General features: G+C 39.1%; 1 protein-coding gene across 4 annotated transcripts in view; it reads right to left on the reverse strand.

Moving 5' to 3' along the window:
- The window catches only part of SLC25A13 (solute carrier family 25 member 13), a 167,134-nt gene that overhangs the window by 14,666 nt on the left and 127,519 nt on the right, over positions 1 to 24,949 (reverse strand). For all 4 annotated transcript variants that reach the window (XM_036230375.1, XM_036230374.1, XM_036230377.1 and 1 more), the window contains one exon: positions 11,753 to 11,893. In XM_036230375.1, the coding sequence (XP_036086268.1) occupies positions 11,753 to 11,893 (141 nt within the window). The remainder of the gene's footprint in view (positions 1 to 11,752; positions 11,894 to 24,949) is intronic.

Here is a 24,949-nt window from a genome sequence, read left to right on the forward strand (position 1 = left end):
GGGCCTAAGACACGTTTCTGGTGACAATGGCTTGGCTTTGCCAATTCACACAGAAAAAAACCACAACTAAAAAGAGAAATGAGAGGCTTTGGGATACGTTGTCAAGTTTCTGCAAGGAAAACTACCTCATTTCTTGGAAAACTACACTAGACACCAAAACCAAGCTTTTTGTTTTTCAAACAAAGATATATAATTTGCTGGGGATACAACGGAACTTAGGAGGAAGTAGTGGATAATTTTGTACTGGAACGTTAAAATTAAAAAGAGAGAGAGAAAAACAACGATTAGCTCCTCATATGCTATGTGGCTTCAAAACGATCAGAAGACCATGGGAAGATGTGATGTGAAATGAGACACATCCTTGTGACACAAGAAGGATATGACCACGTGAAGAAGCAGTTAGGTTTTCTCAAGAAGGAATTCTTTCCTGAAATCAGGATAATCATTCATGTATCAGGGAGAACAACTACCTAGTAAGGGGTGTGATGTGCTTGAAAACAGCTCCAGATGACTGAGAAGAAAAATGGCTTAATCAAAACACATACCAACCAACCAACCAACGAAAAAAATCTAAGGAAAAGGTGGAGCTGCACTGTGAAACACTAAAGGAAAAATGAATAGAATATGTTATATTTTTCCTACTAGGGATTAGACAATGCATAATAAAAATCAAATAATTTATGTGTACCAGAGCAAATGTGAGATTATGTAAGATGTCTTAGGTTTCTGATTATCTGAGAAAAAGGAAGAAAAAGAAAAGTCAAGGCAGAAAGATGGCACGTAGAACAGCCACCATCTCTGTTTCACAGAGGCAGGACAGCCTTGCCAGCAAGTTAAAACATTTAAAAACTCCAATTTCCACTGATCCAGGAATGAAGAATCCCTGATACAACCTTCCCCCTCCATCTCCATTCTGCTGCTTGATGAGCGCCATGAGTTATCAAGCTCTGAACCTCCCTCACTTGTCAAAAATACCAGGCTGCCTTTTTCCAATGGCAGGGGATGGGGGGTTAGGAATAAATGAGGTAATAACTGTGAACATCCCGTGTGAGGTGTCCACTGCAGCGTACACGTAAGGGATGGTGGAGATGAGGAGGTCCAAGTCTCCCTGCCTCTCCAGGGCCCAGCGACTGCTCAGCCATCTCCTGGCTGCAAATCACTCTTCTGACTCACGAGGTACCTCAAGCCTCTCTCACACCCCAGGCATCAAAGCCCAATTTCCAAAGAAAGCTAACTTTGCAGAGGATTGGAGAAAAAGGCATAGACTTATTAAATTTCCCTGGCCTCCTTCCTCACTGCTTCCTTCAGGTCTAAGGCACAAAGGCAGGTGCCAATTTGTAAGGCTGCCCCAGGCAGTGCCTGACCTGCTGCTCACACGATGAAAAGGGGAGCAGGATGTGAAACAGGCTTTTAAAGTTCCAACAGTGAGAATGTTTCTCTCCCAGATTCCTTGATAAATCCTTCACTTTGTGGTGAACACCCATTCTCCAGTCCTACATCAAAACATAAACCTGTTTGACTTGAATTCTACTTGCTCACATACAATTTTTACTAGGTGACCAGCCACTCTGAACAGGCAATTTCATAATGAAGGGAAACATTCTGTGCTGCCCAGGAGCCTGTGTCAGCAACACAAAAAGAATTGCTTTGGCCATTAGAATATTAATAAATTACAAAGTGCGCGCCACCTAAATAAATCTTTAAATGTCCTTGTCCTGCTTTGAGCCTTTCTCACTGGTTCTCCAGGCAGCTTTGTCTCAGATGTTCTCAGCTTAGCCCTGAATTTCCTTGGTACACAGTAAAATCGCTTGGGGGAAATTAATAAATGCAAAGTGCAATCATCTAATCTCTTACAATTCATTAAAGCACTCTTTCTCCAGAGAGGGGAAATTACTGTTTTTTTTTTTTTTTTTTCCTTTTTAATAAAAGGCCCAATAACAGACAGGAACAATAAAAGGCATCTCAGGGGAGACCTATATATAAATAAACTAGAATCAAAACTCAGATCTAGTTTAATTATCAACTCTGGCTCCATTCCAATCCCGTATCATTCTGAAGTCTCTCCGTCATCATTCCATTTAAGGTCTGGAAAAGCTTCTTTAAGGGTAGGCCTCACTTAACTTCAAGTTACTAGTCCACAATTGACACTGGCCAATTTCACAGGCTTAGAGATGCTGGCTACAATATCATCATGGCAGAGAAATTTTTTATTTTGCTTCTCATGCTTCTTTGGATGTAGATGCCTTTGAAAGTTGATCAATTCTTAAGTTGCTGGAATCATCCACTTAAGTTTCTTCGGCAGCTCTGTTTGGCATGAATTGTCAAAAGATATAACACAACTGGATTTGTATCTTACATGTGTTTGCGCGCGCACGCACACACACACACACACACAGCTATCGCCAAAGTCTTTTTTGTTTCTTCTTTTAAAGCTCTTTTCAGTTGGTATCACACCTGTCCAATCAATTTGAGGAAAGAAAACAAAACAAAACAAAACAGTCTTGAAGGATAGTTGCCGATAAAGAAGCCAGGGCCAGGGCAGGGCTTTTGCATGCTGATTCCTGCTTATTCTAGCAGTACCTGCAAACACAGCTCTAAACAGACTATTTCTAATACAGGGGAAGGTAATTACACTCACAAAGGCACCTCTGTGTCAGGGCCGGGCACCAGGAGCCAGCAGGTCTGGGAGACGGAGGCTTAACAGAGACTCCTGCAGTGAATGCACATTGTCTAGCATGGGGGAAAATGCCAGACTGGGGGACCCTGCAGCATTCAAGACAACAGTGGTGCACCTTGTCTGAGAATGTTATTTAATGCTTCTGGCACCTGTAGTCAGAGCCACCCCTCCTTTCCTAACTTACAGGTTTAGAATTTATTTGGCATGTATAATTGTATATTTTGATCCTAGAGCTACAAACAATGGGCAGCATGTCATGTCTTGATCCCTTAGCATTCCTCTTGGTTTCTCCCAAGCGAGTTAACCCTTGGATACACAGCCTGGCAGCACCTCCTCTGCCCGGTCAAGGAACAGTTGGGCCACGTGGCTGGGAACTGAACAGGGTGAGTTTCAGTATCTTGCTGACAAATATCACTGGGGCCAAGACCTGTTACATGGCTGTGTCTTTAGTGTTAAAACTAAATAAACCAGCCAACAACTGGGGAGTCAATATCCGTGACACTGAAATTACTTCAGTTTGAATATAAAATATCGGTGCCTATTATTTGGTTTCTTTAGTCCAGGGACTTTTAGGATATTGGTTGCTCCTTAATTTCATTGTAACTCTAACAAAAGCATGTTGGCGACTCAAGGTTTTTTGGTAGGAAATGCCACGCCTGTGTCAGTGCCAGTTCTCTGTTCCACTATTGTGCCTCACTTTGCTATGGACGTGCTCATCTGCTAACGGCCAGAAACCCTACAGAGAGAACTTAATGCCTTGCTTAGGAGATGCTCAGACTGGTTTGCTCTTGACTCATTCCCTTGACAAGTTTCTTTCAAAAGGTGCAGTACTATGCGGACTATGCCCCTGATAATTCCTTTTTTCTTTTTCTCCTTGATGTAGATTTCAAAGTCCAGGAAGAAAGAAAAAAGCTTTTTATTCCAATCCCCTTCAACATACTCAATGAAGGGCTTTTCTTTGCAACATTAATCATTATAGCTGAGCTGAGTACTATCTTCGTGTTTCACCTTTCTGCGTGCAATTCTTGAAGAAGATGACTTTTCAGAGAAGCAGACTGCTTTCAAAGAAGCAGTCAAAATGTATTACTTTGAATATGGAGCTATATCTAAATTCTGCCATTTCACACCAACAGGACACTCTAGGAGCAAGAATACAGGCTTCAGAGTCAGAGACCAGGGCTCAAATTATTGCTCTGCCATTTAGCCATCTTAAAATCACTGAATCTACAATTCCTAATTTATAAGATGTGGGCAACATTTATATTGACATAAGAACTAAATTTAAATCCAATGACTAATATAAAGCACCTAATACGATACCTAGCATGAGTATCTTCAATAATTGTGATGATATAAAGGTAATTGCTATTATCAAGGAAAAGTACACTGTCCCATTGGAGCAGTAAATAGAAACAATTAATATATTCTTTAAACAACTAGAAGCTGGGGTATAACTCCTATGTGGTTTCATACCTGAACCACAGTAGAGTTCTACATATATCAAGCTAATAGCCAATCTTTTCTCTGGTGAAAGGCCTAAACTTACCAAATAAGTTTATACTAGTTGGCTAAACTGATCATACCTCACATGGAACTGGAACTCTTTGGTTGTCACAAGTCACATATCATTAATTTTACGGTCAATAAACATTTATTAAACTGGACATGTTTTAAATGTATACCTTGGTCACAATTAAAAACCAGAGAAATGTAAGGATAGATTAACAGAAATACATCTGTCACTTCTGGAAAATATATTCAGAGTACTATGAACAGTGGATTAGCAGTAGCATACTCTATTACAAAAGTCTGGTTAAAATAAAAAAGTGCTGTTGTAAAACTAATCCTGCAGACAAAAACAAAGGAAAAAACATCATCAAAACAAAACACTAACTTGATAAAAGTGTCTGCCTCTGGAAAGGTAGGTTACCTGCAACATGGGGCAAGGAGATTAATATTTTATTGTTACATACTCTTTTATATCTAAATTTTCTTCTTCTCAAAACTTCACTGCCTGTTGAAATTAATTTTTAAAAGAACTTTATGGCACTAGAACGTGTCATTATATTCTCTCACCATCCTTAATATAGATCACTTTGAAGACAATGGTACTATATTCACGTTTGTAACTCTGGTACCTGTTAGAGTTAGCCCTCGACAAGTATTTGGTGAATGGATGGTAGAATGATCAAAAAAATTTAAATCATTTTCTAATAGTTCTAATAATATAATATTTCTAATGTTTTCTAATATTTCTAATAAGGGTCTTTTCTAGCCCCTTCTGTATACTTGACTCCTTTGGGCACTGGCTTTATAAACCTAATATTTTTCAAGGTGTCTCCTTCCCAAAGTCCAAAGCAGAATGTCTGACCTAGAGGAGGAGACTGTTGACCACAAAGGAGTATGATCAGAAATTATCCAGGAGTGGAGCAGAGTGGAAGGAGTTGGGTATGTCTGCAAGAACTCATGAGTTGACATCCTATAACTTAAAATTAATAATAACTGACACATCATGCGTATTATGTGTTATCCTAGCCTATGTCCTTTACATGTGTTAGTTTAGTAAACTCCCATGCAGTACTATGAAAGTCAGTACTATTATTATCCTTTTTACAGATGATGCATCTGAAACACAAGAACAAAATGATAATAAAAAAACACGTTTTTTTCCGGTTTTTCTTTTAAAGCAACCTTTAAGCTGAATGTCACATGACTTCTAGTATTAATCACAAGTTTACACCATTTTGGTTACAAAACCTGGCCTCCTGAGGTACTTGATATCCTCTCCTGAATTTCTAAAATTCTGCTTTTTGATAAGACAAAATGTCCAAAATGTTTGTTTTATGGCAGATATTTTTGACAAAGTTATCGCGAGGGCACAGAGTGGTTTTCAATGAACACAAATAAATATCCTTTGGAACAGCAACATGGCTCCACTATCTGGTTTTGTGGCTCTCTGCAGAGCATATGTGGTTTGTACTGCTACTCTGGTTAACATAAGAGGAAACAATTGATATATCCTTTCAACAGAAGGGCCCTCTTGCCTTACAATGGATGAAATAATTTTAATTTCTGTAATTTCAAGAAATGATATAAGATCTAAGGTTAAAAGCCCTTATTCTGGAAAACAAAACAAAACAAAGTAAAATGGAATCATTTTTCTATAACACCTAACATTTTAAAATAGTATTGGATACTAAAAGCAATTAGGAAAAACAATTGTATAATTACCCTGGCCTAAACTATCTCATACTCATGATTAGCGTCATCTCGATTCTTTTTATTTCTATTTCCCTAGCATGTTCACTGTCAACAATAACACCAAACCTGCCAACTGCTCAATATCAATGATGAGCATACAACCTTGTTTTTAAACTTCCCTGGGTTATCAGGCATGTGCTCTCTCCTATCTGGCTCGACATATCTTTATGTGATAGTTCAGGTTTCAAAGGGAGATGGAACTGAGTTTGAAATCTAGCCTCCCACTCTCTTAGAAGGTATATGACTTTAGACAAATTACCTAAACCCGTCAGGCCTTCCTTTCTGCAGCTGTGACTCAGAGCTAGAAAATAACAACAACAACATCCCCTTCCCCCCAGCAAACAAAACGAAACAAAACAAAACAAAACTATCTGCTTCATAGGCTGTAGTAGGATTAAATAATAAGCCTGACTCTGTCTCTTTGACCCTCCTGAAAGTCCTAGCACCATATTCAATCTTGCTATCTTCAGGTTCTTCAAATTCTTCCATCCTCAGTGACTCTTTTCCCTCTCTGCCTACAGACAGGCATGGTCCTTCCAACAAAATGAAAAGAAACGCTAAATCTCTCGGCTTCCTCTCCCCTCTACCATCATTGCTACACTCCTCTTCTTCTTCCACAGTGGTTTGTATCTGCTCATATTTTCTCATAAGGTTTCTACTTCCGCCATTCTACTTAAATTGATGTTTTAAAAATAACCACTGACCTCTATCTTTAAGTTCAAAGACCTGTTCTTGGTCTCCATCCTCCTTGGTGTCTGTGGCACTTGATGCCACTCGCCTCTCCCTCCTCGACCTTACATCTCACCCCTCTGCTAACTAACTCTCACACACTGCTGACCTCAGTCCCTACCTGACAGCTACTCCTGCTTTTTCTCCACCCATACTACTTTTGCCACCTAAATGTGGGTGACCTTTGAGTTCCATCATTGGTGTCCCATGAGTTTAGAGATCTTACTCACTCTCCTGGCTTCATGCAGACAACTATTAAGAGAGCATCTAGAGTCCCCATCCCTCTGGCAAGGCCCAAGGCCTACATTTAGCATGGCAGAATGAGAAAAAATACTAAGATTTCTGGGCCTCTACTCCTCGGTTATAAAGGTAATATCAAATAGAGGGTCTTTTCAGGTTTCTTGGAGCTTCTCAAATATAATGAAATTCTGAAATTCAAAGTAGTACCATCCATCTGGGTGCTCAAGCTAGAAATATAAGAGTAATCTTTTCTCTTCCTTTACTTTTCACCTTTAATTACTTTTCAAGACTTTGTGAGACTCTCAAACATCCTTCTAATGCATATCCCTCATACCCATGACCCTAAGCTTAGGTCAATGCTATCTTTTCTCCCCATCCATCCTCTCCAGCCAATATCCTCCTAACTGGCCTCCCAGCCTTCAGTCTTGCTCTCACATGGCATTCTCCATACTGAAGCTGACAGCAAATGACCTGGTCATCCTTCTAAGCAGGCATCTGTTGAACTAAGACATGAGGGAAGAGCCAGCCTTTAGGCGGGCTGACGAGGAATAAAAAGGGGTGGTATAAACTGGAGGGTGGAGAGGACGGGGCCAGGAGTGAAGGAGCTGGGGTTCTACTCAAAGTGCAGAAGGAAGCTATAGGGCACATTAATTTCTCATTCCCTCTGGTTTCTGCTCAAATGTCATCTCACCCAACAGGCCCTCATAGACTACCCTATTAAAATGCAACCTTCCTCCAATTCGGTCCTGCTTTGGCCCTTCTCCATACCCTTACCCTAACAAGTCTTTCTTATTTTTTAAGGTTTTTAGTACGATCTGATGTCATATGATAGATGACTTTCTACCCACCAAACTGTGAGCAAGGACTTTAGATTTCACAGCTAGACCCTAAATGGCTGGTACAGGGCACACAGTCAGCTTTCAATAGAAATGTGTTGAGTGAATGAAATAATCTGATTTACATTGTAAGTAGATCACTCTGGCTGCTGTGGGGACAATGGATTTGAGGGACTCATGAGTCAAAATAAAGAAACCCCATGAGGAGGCTTTCCTAGAGGTCCAGATGAAAATCAAATGTAGAAAAATCGGTGAGAACTATCACTGTGGTGGTTTTAAAACCATATAACGTACTTAGTCTTAGAAAATTAGCATGATACCATGTCCTCCAAGCAATACCTCAGGAGTTGTATTCTTCATGTAGGGCTATGAGCCCATAAAAATAGATATTTTTTAAAGCCGTTAAATTGAGAAATTAGTCTTATGTACTTATGTTAGTTACCAAGATAAAACTGATAAACTGATAAAGCTTGACAAAAACCTATTAATACTAAAAAATGCACATGCCTCTTATCTTATCAATTTCATTACTAGGAATTTATCATTGGTATAAGTCACAAAAGTATGTCAAAATGTATGCACGGATGTTCGCCCTGTCATTGCTTGTAATATCCCCAAACTAGAAATAACATACTCATCAGTAGGAAACTGTTTAAAAATACTTTAAAAAATTTTATACAGTTATTAAATAAAATGAGAAAGGAGCTTTAAGATGTATGTTTAGAAAGATTCTATTTTTGTTAACATATACATAAACAAGACTGATATCGATATGGGTACAATCTGATATACAGAGAGAAGGGGAAGGAGAGGTAAATATTGATTTAAGTAGAAAAGTTTTCTTTTCTTAAAGATGTATAAAAAAAACATAAGAGGTGGTTATCCTTTATCCTTTGAAGAGGGAATGGAGTGGTAATGGGTAGAGAGAGAATTTTATTTTCTTTCAGAAATTTTAAATGTTACCAAAAGAGGGGGGCTCTGTTTACAGGGTTCACTGTATCTACATTAAACTATTTCTGACCTCGGGAATGTGAAATGTTTACCACATGCAATTTTTTTCTTTTTCAGTTGTAAATGTATTTCTAAAGCAAGAGTTCTAATTACCATTTACTGGTAAGTCAGAGAATAATGGGGTATTTTGCAAGTCAATTCAGGAGGAAAACAGAAAGCCAGGTTAAGTCCAATTTAGGTGAGGGTAAGCACTGCAGCCTAAACACACAAGACGCGGCCAACCGCTCCCTCACCAGGGTGCCGCATTGTCATGTTAACTAACGACAGCAAACAAAACGACCAAGGGAAGGAGAATGAAGATTACCTGTCCCGACTAAAACTAGGGCAGTAGTCCTCTGTTTAAGACCCAGGTAGAGGGACACATACCAGGTTTAAAAGTATTAGGTCACTCACGTCATGTGCATTTTTTCTACCTAACCAAGACAAGAAACAGTGAAAGGCTTTATTACTAAAAAGTGTGATTCTGAAACAAAAACATAGTAAACTACACAGCAATACGACAACTGTGATGCCCCTAAAAGGATGGATCTTGAATTGCTAAAGTGATCTGTGACCTTGGAGGGGTGGGTTAAGGTGGGTGAGCACAGAGAAGGGGGTCACGGGGAACCCAAACCTGAGGCTGGAAGCTCGGATTACATCAGTGAGGATAACCTAGGGAGGCGATAAAGACCAATCAGACTGAATGAAGAAGAAGTGAACTCTACAGAATCAAGTCTTCCGGGCTCACGGATCTCGGAGGACTTAGCGATGACACCAATGGCCAGGAGAAAGGAGGGAACTGCCAGGTCACTCGCTTGCAATGAAACAAGTTTCCAGAAGCTCTAAGAGTTAGCGACTTCAACTGGTAATTACCAATGCACCAAAGGCTGCACCAAACCCCATGGAATGTCTCTGAACTAGATTAAACCACCAGGCTAGTAATTAAACTAACTTTATATGGGAGAGATCTCGTGCTCAAACTTGAGCAATCCTGCTCACTTCAGGAAAGCAATTTTAGCACAAAAGTGGAGACAAGAAACTTCTGAGCCTCAGTTTGAGCTCAGATACCATCGCTGGCAGCCTCTCTTCTCTTAACTACAAAAATCAGGAGACCAACTACTTCCAGGGGGTGTTAAAGGGGATTAAGATTATGAAATATTGTGAAGATGAAAAGGACTAAGTCTCAGGTTTGTATCATTTGCAAGTAGTTTAACAGTTTCTGCTTCTGTGTCAGCAAACAAGTTTTTTACCATTTTATCCATCTAGACATTTTGATAGCAGCCACTGCCATATGTACCTAAGTGTTTTTTTTTTTTACCAGACAACCTGTTGAAAGACTGCTTGGCATCTTGTCAAAATGACTTGCTGCTACATCATGTTAGAGTCTGCAAAAGCCTAAAAATTTAGAAAAGGAGACGATTTTTCTTCAAATTGATCAATGCTATGACAACACTGTTTATTTCTTACAGCTGGATAATAATTTGGTAAATGAAACAGCTAGAACATTGCGTTCTACCGCACACTCACAGACTGAGCATTTTAAGTGCTGCTTTTAAAAATGAGCATGTTTATTCTAAAACATTACAGATAGCTACACATAAGGCAAGCTTCTGCTCCTCTCAAAAATAATCCCAGAAAAGAGGGTGTCACATTATATTTGATCCTTATGAAGTCAGATCATGGGGTACTCTTCCAATCACTTGACCTTGAGAAGTACAGAGTATCATTTGGGAAAGGCAGATCTGCCTGAAACAACCTCAATAACTACTAACGCCGGATGTTTATCAAGGTCACCTAAAAAATTGAGTTAAAAAGAAAAGGGTAAAAAAGTAGGAGATCCTGGGGGTGGGATCTCACAAATGCCGTGTCAAAACAAGGCATTTAAAGTTCACTCTAAAAAGCAATATGATAAGTTGTTACATTATGAGACCTTTATATCCATTTAGGATGAATTGGGCATAAGAAAAAGGAAAAGAACTGTCCTAACATTTATGTTTCTGTGGGATAAAATGCCAGGGCCATCCTGTGCGTGCAGCCCAAAAGTGCTTCATTTTGCCAGGTTGGGATGAAAACGAGATGATGTACCCTTGCAAAACCATGCGAACAGCTGATTCAAAAAGTACATTACATGTCGATCAAGACAAGGATTCAAAATTCATATGAAGAATTTGAATCAAATATTGATATGTGTGTATAGGAAAAAGCAAAATTAATTTTATATAATATGACTTGACACCTTTATGTGGAGAATAAATGAAAACTACATTAAGTAGACATTTGACTAGTCATATTATATCTTTAAGGTTTACTGATTCGAGTTGGTCATAAAATATATTTTTTAAATCTTTTCTTTGACAAATAATGAACACATTATGTTTTATAAAGCTTTATAGCTGGGCATTTATAAAGCTAATTCTAGTATATTCCATTACCACTTCTTTAGTAGAAAAGTGTGAATAAAAAGTTTTAAGTATTTCTTAAAAGTTTAGTTTTATAATCAGTCTGAAAAACTATTTTCTAAATGAAAAATGGTTAGGATTCCAAATAGTTATGAAAAGGCATACATATAAACAGGGCCAGAATGTACAGGATTGGAAAATGAATTCCACATCTGGTGCGGGCTTCTCCTTAAACTGAGCTCAGCATATTTTCCGAAAAACAGCACCCTGTGATCTTCGCATCTATCATTCCTTAGGATGACACTGAGAATTAGGTTTTTATATCAATAACAAACTCAAATAAAGCTCCAGCCAGTGTTGCTGCAAAGAACTTTGCAGAGAACAAGGCTAGTGGGTGTAACTCACGTCATAGTCATCCTTGATTTGCGTATTTCTAGAGACAAGTTTTTTGGCAGATGGCAGGAAGGGGCGCCTCCTTCTAAATGGCATGAAGGTACAATTCGGGTGCCTGCAGAACGTCTACTCCAGGTGTAAAGATGTGAGGAACTAATTTCACGTCGATGAACAGTTAATTTAGGAGACGAGCATATACACAAATAAATGGCCAAAAGGAAAGTTACCTTGTAGATTCCGAAGAATCCCAGGTCCCTCAGGACAGACAGAGCACTGACTCGGGGACCAGTGGTGATTTCCCCAGCTACCTGCAGACGGATCTTGACAATTTCCAAAGGATTTGTGAAAATCACCTGGGAGCCTCCTGCCTAAAAAGGAGAAAAAGATTTAGTATCAAAGCAGGGTAACAGTCATTATTCTCAATGGAGCTTAGACTATTCTATCCTCAAGAGACTGTAGTTTCAATCCTTGTCCCATCAATTAAAAGTTAGGGATTAGGAGTTTCAATCAAAATACAGTTACTGCCTAGGAGACCTTTGGTAAAGGGGTCCAATCTCTTTCATGCAGAGATTGAAAGAAGAGAAAGACCAGAGACTATGCCAAAGGCAGACTTCTGTTGGCCCCACCAAAGTCCTCGCACTAAAATGACGATTCCTTGAAGCGAAATCAAGAGCCACCACAAGGCTCAAAGCTAAGAACACAGAGGCAACAATAAAATGAAAATCAAACAGTATCCAAATAAAGAGATACAGATCTGCCTGTCAGAATAGGAGCGGACAGGAAGACACAGGTTCTCCTACGATGAACTTCGTGATTCTGTCAATGATTCAAAAACTGCCAGAAAATATGGAAACTAAGATGAAAGCTATTTTTATTTCTCTTAAAAAAATCGGGCTGATCATCAAACACTATTTTCTGAAGTTACATATCATTATTATTTATGCATTACCTGTGTATAGAATTGCTCTTTTCATATAAGATAAACGTCAAAGTAGTAAAAATATGCATTAAATCAATTATGGCCCAAACTTTGAACAACGTGTGTTATTTCATTCCAGCAATGGCTGGGTGCCATACCTCCGAGATCATCAGTGGAAATCTTTAAAGTGCACTATAAGGGAAATTTTAAGCTATGTATTTTGAAGCTAAGCCTATATTTATCGTAAGCAATTACATTTTTTTCTTACTGTACTTCAACTTGTTATTCCTTGTCACAAATATATTAAAATTTTTGTATCATTCAAACTAAGGTTGACACACAGAATCTTAATCATGTAGCGACTGCACCAAACTGGACCACAGACATAGTAATGACATTTTACAGTTTAGTAGATGCTATTCAGGTAAAAGGCACAATTTGGGTCAATATCATACAAAACTACTTCTTGTTAGGTCTTTTGATCTTATTAACTAATGTATGCATCCTTACAAGGATGGTCTTTTATGTACTGTTTATAATATCTGGAAATAACAATTAGAAACACATAAACGTCCAACGGTACAGAATAGATTAAATGAATCTGAGTATGTTTGTACAATGGGATTCTATGCCTCCAATAGAAATACTGTGGAAAATGTTCAATAGACACCGTGAAGTAAAAACTCTCACATGATTGAATACATGTACATCCTTCCCTCAGCTGTCTCTCAACACAACGTGGAAGAGACACACCAGTGTAGTGCATCTGAGGTGGCAGAATTACAAACAGTTTATTTTCTGTTGCCTTTTAAAAAATTTCTTCTAGATAGATCATGTTACTTCTATAAGGAAAAATAAATACTTCTGCATAACTTATCTAACATATATAGCAATGTTAATCAAAAAGAACAACGAAAAAACTAAAGAAAAATGTTCACCCACTCTTTAAACCTAGTTTTTTCCATTTATATCAACTCGACACTTCAGTCAAGACACATTGGTTCTTAAAAACAGACTGAGATTTGCCCTCGCTCCACTCATTAAAACTGTTTGGAAGGCAGCAATTTTCCCACGGCTAGAGCAACACAGACTTCCTCTCCTTACTTGCTTTTACCCTGTTTCGCCCACCACCTCTATCTCTCCTAGGTGACTCTTAGGAGGTGGGCCAAATAATCTTGGTAGAGAAAACCTGAGCTGGATTCGTCAAAAAGCCTAAGAGAGGCCCTCCGAGGTGACTGTGGGGCTGCACCGGCGCCTTTCCACGCGGCACAGAGTGAGCTGTTCAAGGGCGGCAGAGTAAAGAGGGGAAACGAGCCTGATGTTCGTGCATCTGGACCTAAACTCGAGGTGCAAAAATGAATAAAAATTAAAAATTAAAAAATTCTTTTATGGAGGCAGAACTACTCAGATTCACTGAGTTGGAATTAGCCTGAGGCTGATTTTTGGAAGCTCACCGTGATAAGACCGTGTTTACCAAGGGCAGATTGGAAAGCATGCAGCATGCATCCATCTTCTTGAAGAATAGAACAGGAATGCGATGCATATTCACTGAGTGCTGCCAACAGCGGGCAAGGGGGCAGCTGAGTATCGCACATGAAGACCAACCCTCAGCCCCTATTTGTCAAACCATCTCACTCATTAGGAGGATCAAAGACATAGTGAATGTCCTGCAGCCAGCACCATGCTCAAGGTACAGCAGTGACCCCAAACATGCTGGTTTTGTTTCCTCAAGCTCCAAAATCGATGGTTCTCCTCCCTGGCTGCATGTTACAATCGCCTGAGAGCTTTTAAATAGTGATGTCTAGACCCTACTCCAGACAAATTAAATGAGAATTTCTGCATCTGCCTTTTGAAAAATTTTCCCATGTGATTAAAATTTGCAGTGAGAGTTGAGAATCATTTTATCTCACTATATCATCTCTAGGATCCCTTTCAAGTCCAAGAAGCTGCTTAATAGGCTTATTTAAAGCTGTGAGTTCTAATTCTGGTCTTCCATATGTTTTACATGTGATCGCATAACAAACTTTTTATATATATACAAGTGGTACCATTTTTAAAGGGTATAATTCTTAGGTATAGAATTGTTGTCTTATTCATTACCTCACACCTTTACCAATACCTGTAAAAGTTAACATTATATACAATAAGAATTTACACTCAACTTTCTAACTCCAAATCAATTGATAGTTACCATTCTTTTAGCATAGAAAAGTGAATTCTTTTGCAAAAGTCAAATCCACTCCAGAGAGCTGCAGGGAACAGAAGCAGTGGAAAGAAACAGTGTAGTGATTCTAGGAAAAAATAATGATGTGCTCGTTACTTTTAGTGGGCTCGGAAAGAAAGAACCTACAGACTAAAAGTGGCACATTGTAGAGGTGCCGAAAATGAATGGGTCCTTTGGAGTCAAGCTGGAAGGAAATGAGACTCCAAGGCACCAAGAGAAGATGCTTATCATCAGCTGCACGGTATCTGGGCATCGCCATGACCTGATCACTGAGCAGCACACTGCCTGCTGCTCCTCTGGCTCCTGGTCTATTATCCATTCATAGTACCTTACCCAGGTCCCTTCTTTGCAGAGAGATCAAAGACAGCCAAATCTGCGGACAGGAACACCTATTGTGCTCGATGTCTTTGTGTCCTTCATCACTTGAGAGCTCTGGCTGTGTGAAGATACTGTTTTTTTGTGTGTGTGCAGTTTTGTCACAAATCATTTCCCTATGACTTTCTGGAGTCTGAGGCAAGTAAGATAGGAGAAGATTTTCCACACCAAAGCTTGCTATGTGGCATGTTATATTACAATGGTAACACTGCATTTCCTACAGTTTTCTTGGAATATCCTTTGTTACTGAACTCTTAGTCACTACCCAGCATCTGGATACCTAAAGAGAAATGCATACACCTATTACAGACTCACTTCTACTACTTGATCATTCATTAATTCATTCATTCATTCATGTTTATTCACCAAATGTTTATAAGCAATAGTGTTTAAAATTTGTCCTAGGAACTGCAAGAACACAGATGAGTGAGAAAGCATTCTTATTTTCAAGGAGCTTGAAATAGGAGTAGAGGTAATAGATGTTCATTAAGTGTCCATTATGGCCTATAAAGATATTGCTTTCTCTGTGTGTGTGTGTGTGTGTGTGTGTGTGTGTGTGTGTGTGTGTGTACCACACACCTTTGATCCACTCAAGAGATATTTTTCCAGATTTTATATATAAAAGGAAACTGAGGCCTAGAAAGAGTAAAGCAACTGTTATAAGCTGAATTGTGCTCCACCAAAATTCATGTGTTGAAATACTAACCCTTAGTACTTCATAACATGACTATCTTTGGAGGTAGGGCCTTCAAAGAAGTAACTAAGGTAAAATAAGGTCATATGGGTGGGCCCTAATACAAAGTGACTAGTGTCCCTACAACAAGAGGAAACTGAGATACATTCACATAGGTCCTCCCCGTGGTCTCATGGGGACAAGGAGGGAAGGTGGCCATCTTCAAGCCAAGGAAAGGGGCCTCAGAAGAAACTAACCCTCATGACACCTTCTTCTCAGACTTCTAGCCTCCAAAGATGTGAGAAAATAAATTTATGTGGTTTAAGTCACCCAGTTTTTGGTATTCTTTTATGGCAGTTCTAGAACTAATACAGCAACTTATCCAGTACTACACACACCCAACAAGCAGAGGATTTTCTACTGAGTCCCATAAATATATACCTTATGAATACAGACAGTAACATGAGAGAAAAGATAATTAAAATGTATGACAAGAACTAAGGTCCAGACAAATTGCAATGGCAATTCAAAGGAGGGCAAGATCTCTGCTGGCTAGGATAATGTGGGGAGGTAGAAGGCAGGAAAGAACATAACACATCAGCTGGTGACTGGGGTGAAATTAGGATTTACGTAATCCAGGCAGAGAATGGCACAAAGGCACAGTGACAAGGACTTTCCACACTAAGAAGTGAACAGACCCAGCATAACATCCATCCAGTGAAATTTTAATAAGTGTGATAATTACGATGAGATTAACATTATCATCCACTAACATTTATTGAGCGCTTACTACGTTCAACAGGCATTGTACTAAGAGCTTTGTAAGAGTTTTCTCTTTGGGTCCTCATGATATCATAAGGCAGGCAGTCATATTATTTCAGTGTTATAAGTGAGCAAACCAAGGCTGAAAGGGGTGAAGGAGATAACTTGCCTGAGGTCACACAGCTAGAAAGATGGAGTCTGGATTCAAAGCTAGACCTGCTGGGTGCCAGAACCTGAGCACTTCACGCTACTTATCATAGCAGGATGGAGGAATTAACAGGACTAATCGTTTATAAAATGGAAAAGGTAAGAAAGAGGATGTCTGCAAATAAGACTAGTGGGGCCAGATCATGGAAGGCCTAGTATGCTACCCTGTACAATGGGGCTGCATTCTAGACATGGTGCCTTCATGCACGTCTGTGGTAGGAGCAGAGCTGGAAAATAAAGTTTAGGAGGTGAAGACTGTAGTAATTCTTATCTGTGTCTCAGAGAGAAGACAAGCCAGCAGAAGAGGGCATTCATTAGGGAGAGAGAGCCCTGAGGCAGAAATAACAATTAGGATTTTAGCAGACTAGGTGAGAGATTAAAAAAAAAAAAAAAAAAAAGGCCAGAATTAGAACAATTACATTGCAATAAGGTAGGGGGTGGGATGGATGAGAAATGGATGCAACAGAGATCAACAGGGCTTGGCTGCTGAATATGGGACTAAAGGAGCAGGTAAGGCCAAAGAAAGGATCCAAGTTTTTGCATCTGTGTTAACAGGAACAAAGGGACCTTAAGAGACATATGATACATTCAGAAGGTAATGGAAGTGCTTTAAGTTGGAGGTTAAGGTCTGAAACAGAGATGTGCATCATCCCACATACGTGCTAACTGGAGCGGGAGCTTATATGGGGTGGGAGGAAGATGAAACAATAGTAGAGACCTAAGAAGTGATCAGAAACTTCTGCTATATGCCAGTATACAGTTGTCCAGGCACAGAAAGGGGCTTCCAGAAGGGAGAAGGCCAACGACCAAATGGCCAACAGTGTCCGCTGACACATGGAAGACATGGAGCGATCTGTGATTAGAAAGATGGAAACTGGATGCAGAGCAATTAGAGACAGGTTATGGAGTCTATATTTTCAAGGGAAGGGAAATAGAATGAATGTCATTAATGGAAGCAAGCAAAGTAGAATGAAAATTTATTTAGGATAATTAAGAAGAAAAGATCTGGGAGAGAGTGAAAAAATAAAACAGAACTGGGGATAATTATACCTACATAAAACAGTGCAAGTTAGTTCTAAAGTAGAGGAGGAGTGAAAGCTAGAGTTTCATGAAGCCTGCAGATTTCCTTTAATGACACAGTTGCGGGACAATTTTGTTTCAGAGAAGAAAGTGACAATTGGTAGTTGTTCTTAGTATTTGTGCTTCAAAGATCAAAAAATATTAAAATCAATTGGATCAGGATTTGGCACAAGGAGATATGACTAAAGTTTTGAAGCATAAACCAATCAGTGCCAACAAAAGACCCCTCTGAATCAACAATAAAATTTTATTCTGGCTCTCCGGGCCTCACAGTGAAGTCAGTCGGATTGGCAACATAGACAAGAAGAGGAAGTAGCTAATGATGTCTAAAGGTGAGTCCAGTGCATTTGCTCAGGCCTTCTACCTCTTAACTCAAAACAAACAAATGGGAAGACGCAGGGTGTATGTAAACACTGCTTAGGGTTGTTTATCTACACTGCCCCGGGGAACCCAGAGCCACAGACAGTTCCACAGCAGGTTCTTTATTAAGAGCCTACCATGTGCACAGGCTGTAGATGTGGAATAACTAGGTTCAATGCTAATTGGGTTCGTACCCAGGCTACTACCAGGTACTGAACAAGAACATTTTATGGCTTACTGTATTAGTATTAAATACTAGCATTGGTGTGACAAAATATTCTGTAGCATATTTTTAAAAAAGGAATCTGACATTCAAAAGCATTATTTATCTTTAGAGAATATGTAATTGCTATAATAAAATATCTTACACGTTAACATTTTTTATAAGTGACATGAGCAAGGGATAACCTAACATGAAATATATAGAATTAAAATGAAGAAAACTATAGTTTTTTTCCCAAAGGGACATAAAATATTTGAATATGAAAGAAACAAGAATTGTTCTTCAGCTGGGAGATTCAACATTGTTAAGGTGTCAATTTGCCTGTAAATTAATTTAAAATATAAAAAAAGTCAATTTTCCTATAAATGAATATAACAGTCAACTGTTGTAAAGATTTCAATTTTCCCATAAATTCATTTAAAATACAAAGCAATCTTCCTAAATAAAATCAGTAAGGTTTCCTGAAGATGTTTACAGACAGGAATATTCTGAACAAAAGGTCACGTGGAGAATCTTGTGTTAGTACCCATTAACGCACATTTACAGTGTCTGATTTTTGAAACTTTAGTCCAAGACTAGATAAATGGGGGGAAAAAATCAAGATATACAGGTCACTGGGTACCTTGAAAAGGAACACAGGAAGTGCTATTCAGTGGCACAGCAAGGCCAGAGCAGACCCCCTTCTGTCTAGGGTCCCTCTCTGCCCAACTCACTCACGTGGAGGCACCCTAATGAGTCGCTACGGTTTCGTAATCTTGCCCAGGGGGCTGGTTTTGATCCACTTCTGCCTCAATCCAGTGGACTACAAAGAGGAATACAGTTCATCAATCTTTCTGGGAGAGTCTCCAGCTTCTGCCAACTCTTGTTTCCCAGAGTCTTTTCACCCTTTATTTATAGAGCACGTAGTTAACCAAGAGGTCCTGTATGCTGGAGGAATTCAAGAGTTTGAAAGCACATTGGTATAGGGAGGCCAAGACTTTGTGTCATAAAATTCAGCAGTGGCTGGTAAGGAAATTCTCTCTGATCAGTTTTATAAAGATTTTTTTTTGCAATGTCTCTATTTTTCAAACCATGTCTCCTAATCTATGAGGTCTCTCCCCACAGAGGGAAGCAGCCCAGTAGTGGACTCCACTGTTCTTATATCTGTCCTGCAGGTCCCTTTCTAGAACATGGTTTCCCAATAACCAGGTGGGAATACTTGTCTTTGAGATTCACTTCTCAAGAGTAAACTATCTACCAGTGACGAGAAAGATATAGTTCTCTGAGTGACTATAGCCCTGCAAACCCTTTCTCCTCTTTTCTTGGTGAAGTTAGAGACAGACGTTTGTCGAGCACTGTGATATAGCAGGCACTGTGCTAAACTCTCTAGACATTATCTCCATTCCTCCAGTGATGCTGACACAGGCTATCTTCCTACAGTTCTGGAGAGGAGGGAACGAAAGCACAGATTCTGCCCAAAGCAGAGACAGAATGTGAACCCAGGCTGGCCTGATTCCCAAGCCAGGCTCAGAACCATTATGCTGATTTGTTGAGTGTCAAAAAGCCTATGCTTTAGAACAAAATTCATTTTCAGTTTTTTTCTTTGTTTGTTTAAACAGAGTATCTGCAGGAATCTTTGATCGATCTGTTCACAGGGAGTAGGATTCCCATGACTTGGAGAGCCTCTGTCTAAAAGAGATAAATAAATGATTCAGAGATACTAAAGTATGTGAAGAAATATGAGAGAGAGTTTTTTTCCAGGTACAATATAGTCAACTTTCATCGAATGCATCAGATTGTTCTTTGCAGTTTAGGCAATAAATCATAAGGCAACCCTAGGCCCTGAGGCAGTAGAATCCCTAATTCATGCCAAATCTGAATCCTTGAGGAGCAGTTCAGACTCACACATGTATGACTGCTGACATATTTTCAATTTCACTCAAATGAGCTTATAAAATAATTACACTGGTGTGGGTTTTACCTAAATATAGCTCAGTGATTCAGGATGGGAGCAACTGAGTCACACAGACTTGGATTTTAATTCAGGTGTTCTCATTTCCTTGAATGGGGCCTCAGACATTTCCTCAAACTTACTAATTCTTAGATTTTTCATTTGGACCACGGAGGTGACACCGATTCATAGACTGTGAGGACTGCGTAAAAGCAGGGCATACCAACTGCCTAGCACGGTGCCTGACACAGAGCAACAGGCCGAGAAATGGGGGGCGCTGCTGGGAGTCAGTATGGCACCATGGTTGACAGCCTAGGCTCTGGCAAACTTCTTAACTTACTACCAACTTACTTCACCTGTGAAATGGGCACCTCAACATTAACACTCATCATGCTGCTAACGAATACTGAATGGGCGCCAACTCTGTAGCAGGTGTATCGGGATGAACAAGACTGACAGAGGTCCTCACCCTCATGGAGCACATGTTCCAGCTGTTACTTATAGGATCATGGGAAGATTACATGAAAACATGCACACAAAGCACTTATCCCATGGCCTAGCATACTATCATGCTCAATCGACGGTATTGATTACCATTAATAAATGTATGACAGAACTCTGTTTGGGTGACGTTAGCTTACCAAACTCCTTTAAAGCCAGCACAAATCAGTCTCAAATTTTTCTTTCCCTAGAAACCTGTAAATTAAACTTTCTTTCTGAGGAAAGCACAGCTTTCCTGAGAATTGGTAGGAAATAGCTATATCAGTTAAAAAAGAAAAAACGGGGGGAGGGGGAAGGAAAGAATGCACCTAAGTGGGTAATAGTGATGTAGTAAAGCTCAATATAGACAGATGGTTTTTATTTAAATTCATTTAATTTTAATTAAATTTAAGCTGACATTCAATAAGTTATGGGTATTTTTAATTCTGAAAGACTTTCGTTATTGAGAAATGGTTAATCATGTCCTTCTGCAGGAGCTGATAAAAATGACAATGGCCAGATAGGCAACTAGCTTAGTTCACCACACGATGTTTGTGGGACTGGCCTATGCTGTTTAATTCAGGTGGACGGCCCCAACACTGGCAAATCACTTTGGAAATGTGAACCACTGTCACAAAAGGGGCTGCGACAGAGACTAAATTGGGTATAGCACAAAAGGTTCCCCACTGCTAAAAATGACACATAGTGCACGTTCTTCTGACCAGGTAATATGACTGCTAGAAGTGAAAGGCAACGCAATCACCCTTAATGCTCAAGATCAACTTCTAATTCGGGGGGCTTTTAAAAGCTATCTCAAGTGGATGCTGAATGCCTCACTCACTACACCAATACAAATGAAAGTTCCCATATCCATATGACAGTTTTAGCTGTTGTGATTACTGTCTAAAGTCCATGATCTTCATAAATTCACCTGAGCATCCTGGAGGGCTGAGAGCAACCAGAAAGGAAAATGGGACTGTGGAAGCTACAACTATGTCAGCAGGAAGTCCAAGCACCGGGCTTCTCAAATGAATAGGGCTCTTTCAACTTAAAACATCATTCTTTCCAAATGCTCTAATCTTTCGCATGATACAGTCCTCATGGCTCAAAGTAAAATATAGGTTTTTTTCTTTCTAATATCCCCTCTCTGAAATGGGCTAGATATATAGTCTGAAAAGAACCTGATCTGTGGCTTCTATCACAGCTTTTGCTCATGCCCAGATGCTTCTGTAAGCTTTCTTTCTTCTTTCTCATAATTTTGCCACCCCAATTCCTCTTGCCCTGTCATATAATGATTTATTTCCTTGTTAACATTTTTGATTGTACATAGGTAACTATATTGTGGGACGTGATTCATCTATTTCTTTTTAAAAACAAGAATTTCAAGAGGTCAAATATTTAGAAAGGCAACATAATCCTAATGAGCCGCCCAATTTCTCTAAGCACTCAAAGAATAGTGACCTTCACTAAAATGATCTTAACATGGTTTCGGTCTAGTAATTGTGAACAAATAGGTTTCAAAGTCCTATCTCCCTTAAAAATGACTTGTCAAGGCTGTCTGCTCATTATTATAACCACAGTAGATATTGGCATAAAATATTATCTAAATACATAACCAAAAGGATCATTTCAGGAGCCCCAGTTCATGTTTCCCCATGATCCATTCCTTTCACCTGTTATGAACTAAACAAGCCTTACTCCAATGCTTAATGAGACAGTATCCCTTGGAGTCTGGGGAGATGAGCCCGAAAAAGCAGGCCTTCTTATGATTTCCTACTATTCTAGGCAACAGTCTTAATATGCAGAGAATATTAATGGTCTTGCATTTAAAAAAATCAATTCTGTCATCAATCTGCAGTCCACAGAAAATGTTGCAGTGTATTTTTTTTAACATAGTGCAATTCCTGCTATATTTTAAACTAAAAGCATTAACTATAACTGTAATTTAATCACCTCCTTTTAATTTGAATTCACATGGTAGATACTTATAGCTACTTAAAAAATTAAGTGGCAAAATGTATATGAAGAATATGTATCTTGATATTTTAATTATGCTCAATTCAATGTACTTAGATTTAAAGTGCTTTTCACAAATGACATGTGCTAAGAATATCTAATTGCACACTGACATTCTAAAATGTGTGCTTACATGTGTCAAAAACAGATTAATATGAAGTTATGGAATATGACTTTTTTAAAAACTAAAACCCAAATACATTATTTTGATTATTAGGGTACAAATATAATTGTAACTACAAAAAAGGTCTACACTAGTCAACGTCTCATGATTTACACGACATATAAAATGAATACTCAAGTGATGACAGTACTTGATTTTTAAATAAATTGGAAAATGAAGATTTCTTAAGAAATCTAAGTTTCAACACATTTTCCATTTACTCTCTTATTAACTTTGTTAAATGGAGACATGAAAATAATTTGTATGTAGTACAGGTATTATCATCATATATAAAGATCACAAGTACAAAACTGATATTCAGCAAATAGCAGTGGATGAATTCAAATGAAACAGTGGCCAAGAGCAGTCATCTGCTGTTCACAAGTACTAACGATAGGCTTTAAACAACCTCACAGAGAAGCTAGCAAACTTGAGGGTGTATGAGGCCCAGAAGCCACTCCATCCAGCCCCAAAAGGAAAGTGTTGAACCCAGGGGCCTCCCAAGAGGGGCCATCGCTCTGCAGCGTCCCCACTGGAAGCTGAGAAAAGAGCCTTTATCTTGACACCTTGTGTGATGGGCTGAATTGTGTCCCTCCCAAATTCATGTGTTGAAGTCCTAAACTTATATCTCAGAATGTGACTATATTTGGAGGTAGGACCTTTAAAGAGGTAATTTAAGGTAAAATGAGGTCATATGGGTGGACTCTAATCTGGTCTGGCTGGAATCCTTATAAAAGGAGATTAGGATACAGACAGCATACAGACCAAGAGGTGACCATGTGAGGACATAGGGGGAAGGTGGCCATCTGCAAGCATAGCAGAGGCTTCTGAAGAGAACCAAATCTGCAGATACCTTGATCTTGGGCTTCTAGCTTTCACGAGTGTGAGAAAATAAACTGCTGTTGTTTAAGGCATGAGGTCTGTGGTGTTTTGTTAAGATAGCCCTCGCAAACTAACACGCTCGTCAGGCTGTGGCTAAATGTACTTCTCTCAGCATAAAGAAACACGGGATTTTCTCCTTTGATTTAGTATGTAAATTAAGTTCTTAAGTAAAAAAAAAACAACAACAACAACAACTGTAACTAGATTTTTAAAAACTTTGAAAAAGAATGTTCTCACCACTTAATATGTGTTTGAGACAGAGACCATATTGAAATTTACTATTCTTAATTTCTGAACTACATAGTAAGGCAAAAAAATGGCTACACTGTTTACACGTTTTGTAAATATTAAGTTTCACATTTTCAACTTCATATAGTTTTAATAGTCCTATAGAAGCCTGGCCAAGAAACCAAAGTAGAATCTGTTTGACTGACATTAAAAAGCAATTAAGTTACAAACCTGTCAAATATGTTCACATTTGGGCTCTGCTTGTTATACATGTCTATTTTGACTACTACCAGAATTATTTAATGATTTACAGACCTTCAATGTCTAAAGTACCTTAACTGTATGAAAGCTGTGACCCGATCTTTCTTCATATTTTCATATCATAACAAACCCTTCCCCTATTTATTAGAAAACCAGGATGGCCAGACATTTGAATTGCGTTGAGTCAAACAACTCTAGGACTTTTCCCAAAAACGGAAAGGGAGAAAAAGAGAAGAGAAATCTGGCTGGCTCAGTGCCCATAACAAGTTGGACTTACCCCTAATTAGATGACATGTCTGAGCCACTGAAGGCAGCCCTTAGGCCGCCTCTATGAACCCTTCGTGTCATCAGATATATCTTTTATTTTTGCCCAGTGTCCCAGTCTAGAGAAAGAGCTTTTCACAGAAGCATGTAGGCAGCAGAATTCTTATTCTAGCTTGGTGCCTTACTACCACCCCTAGGAGACCTTTTGGGCAAACCACATTGGGGGTGCCTCACTGGCTTCTCAGAAACTTCCAAATTTATATATTGCCATGGTTAAGATTTTTTTTGATATTTATCAGCTCTCTCCCTCTTTTTTCCCAGAATTTCTTTTTTATAGCAGTTTCAGGTGCAGGGGTTTCCCACATCCCCCTGCCCCC

The sequence above is a fragment of the Rousettus aegyptiacus genome, unplaced genomic scaffold, assembly GCF_014176215.1.
Source record: "Rousettus aegyptiacus isolate mRouAeg1 unplaced genomic scaffold, mRouAeg1.p scaffold_m13_p_13, whole genome shotgun sequence".
Classification (NCBI taxonomy): domain Eukaryota; kingdom Metazoa; phylum Chordata; class Mammalia; order Chiroptera; family Pteropodidae; genus Rousettus; species Rousettus aegyptiacus.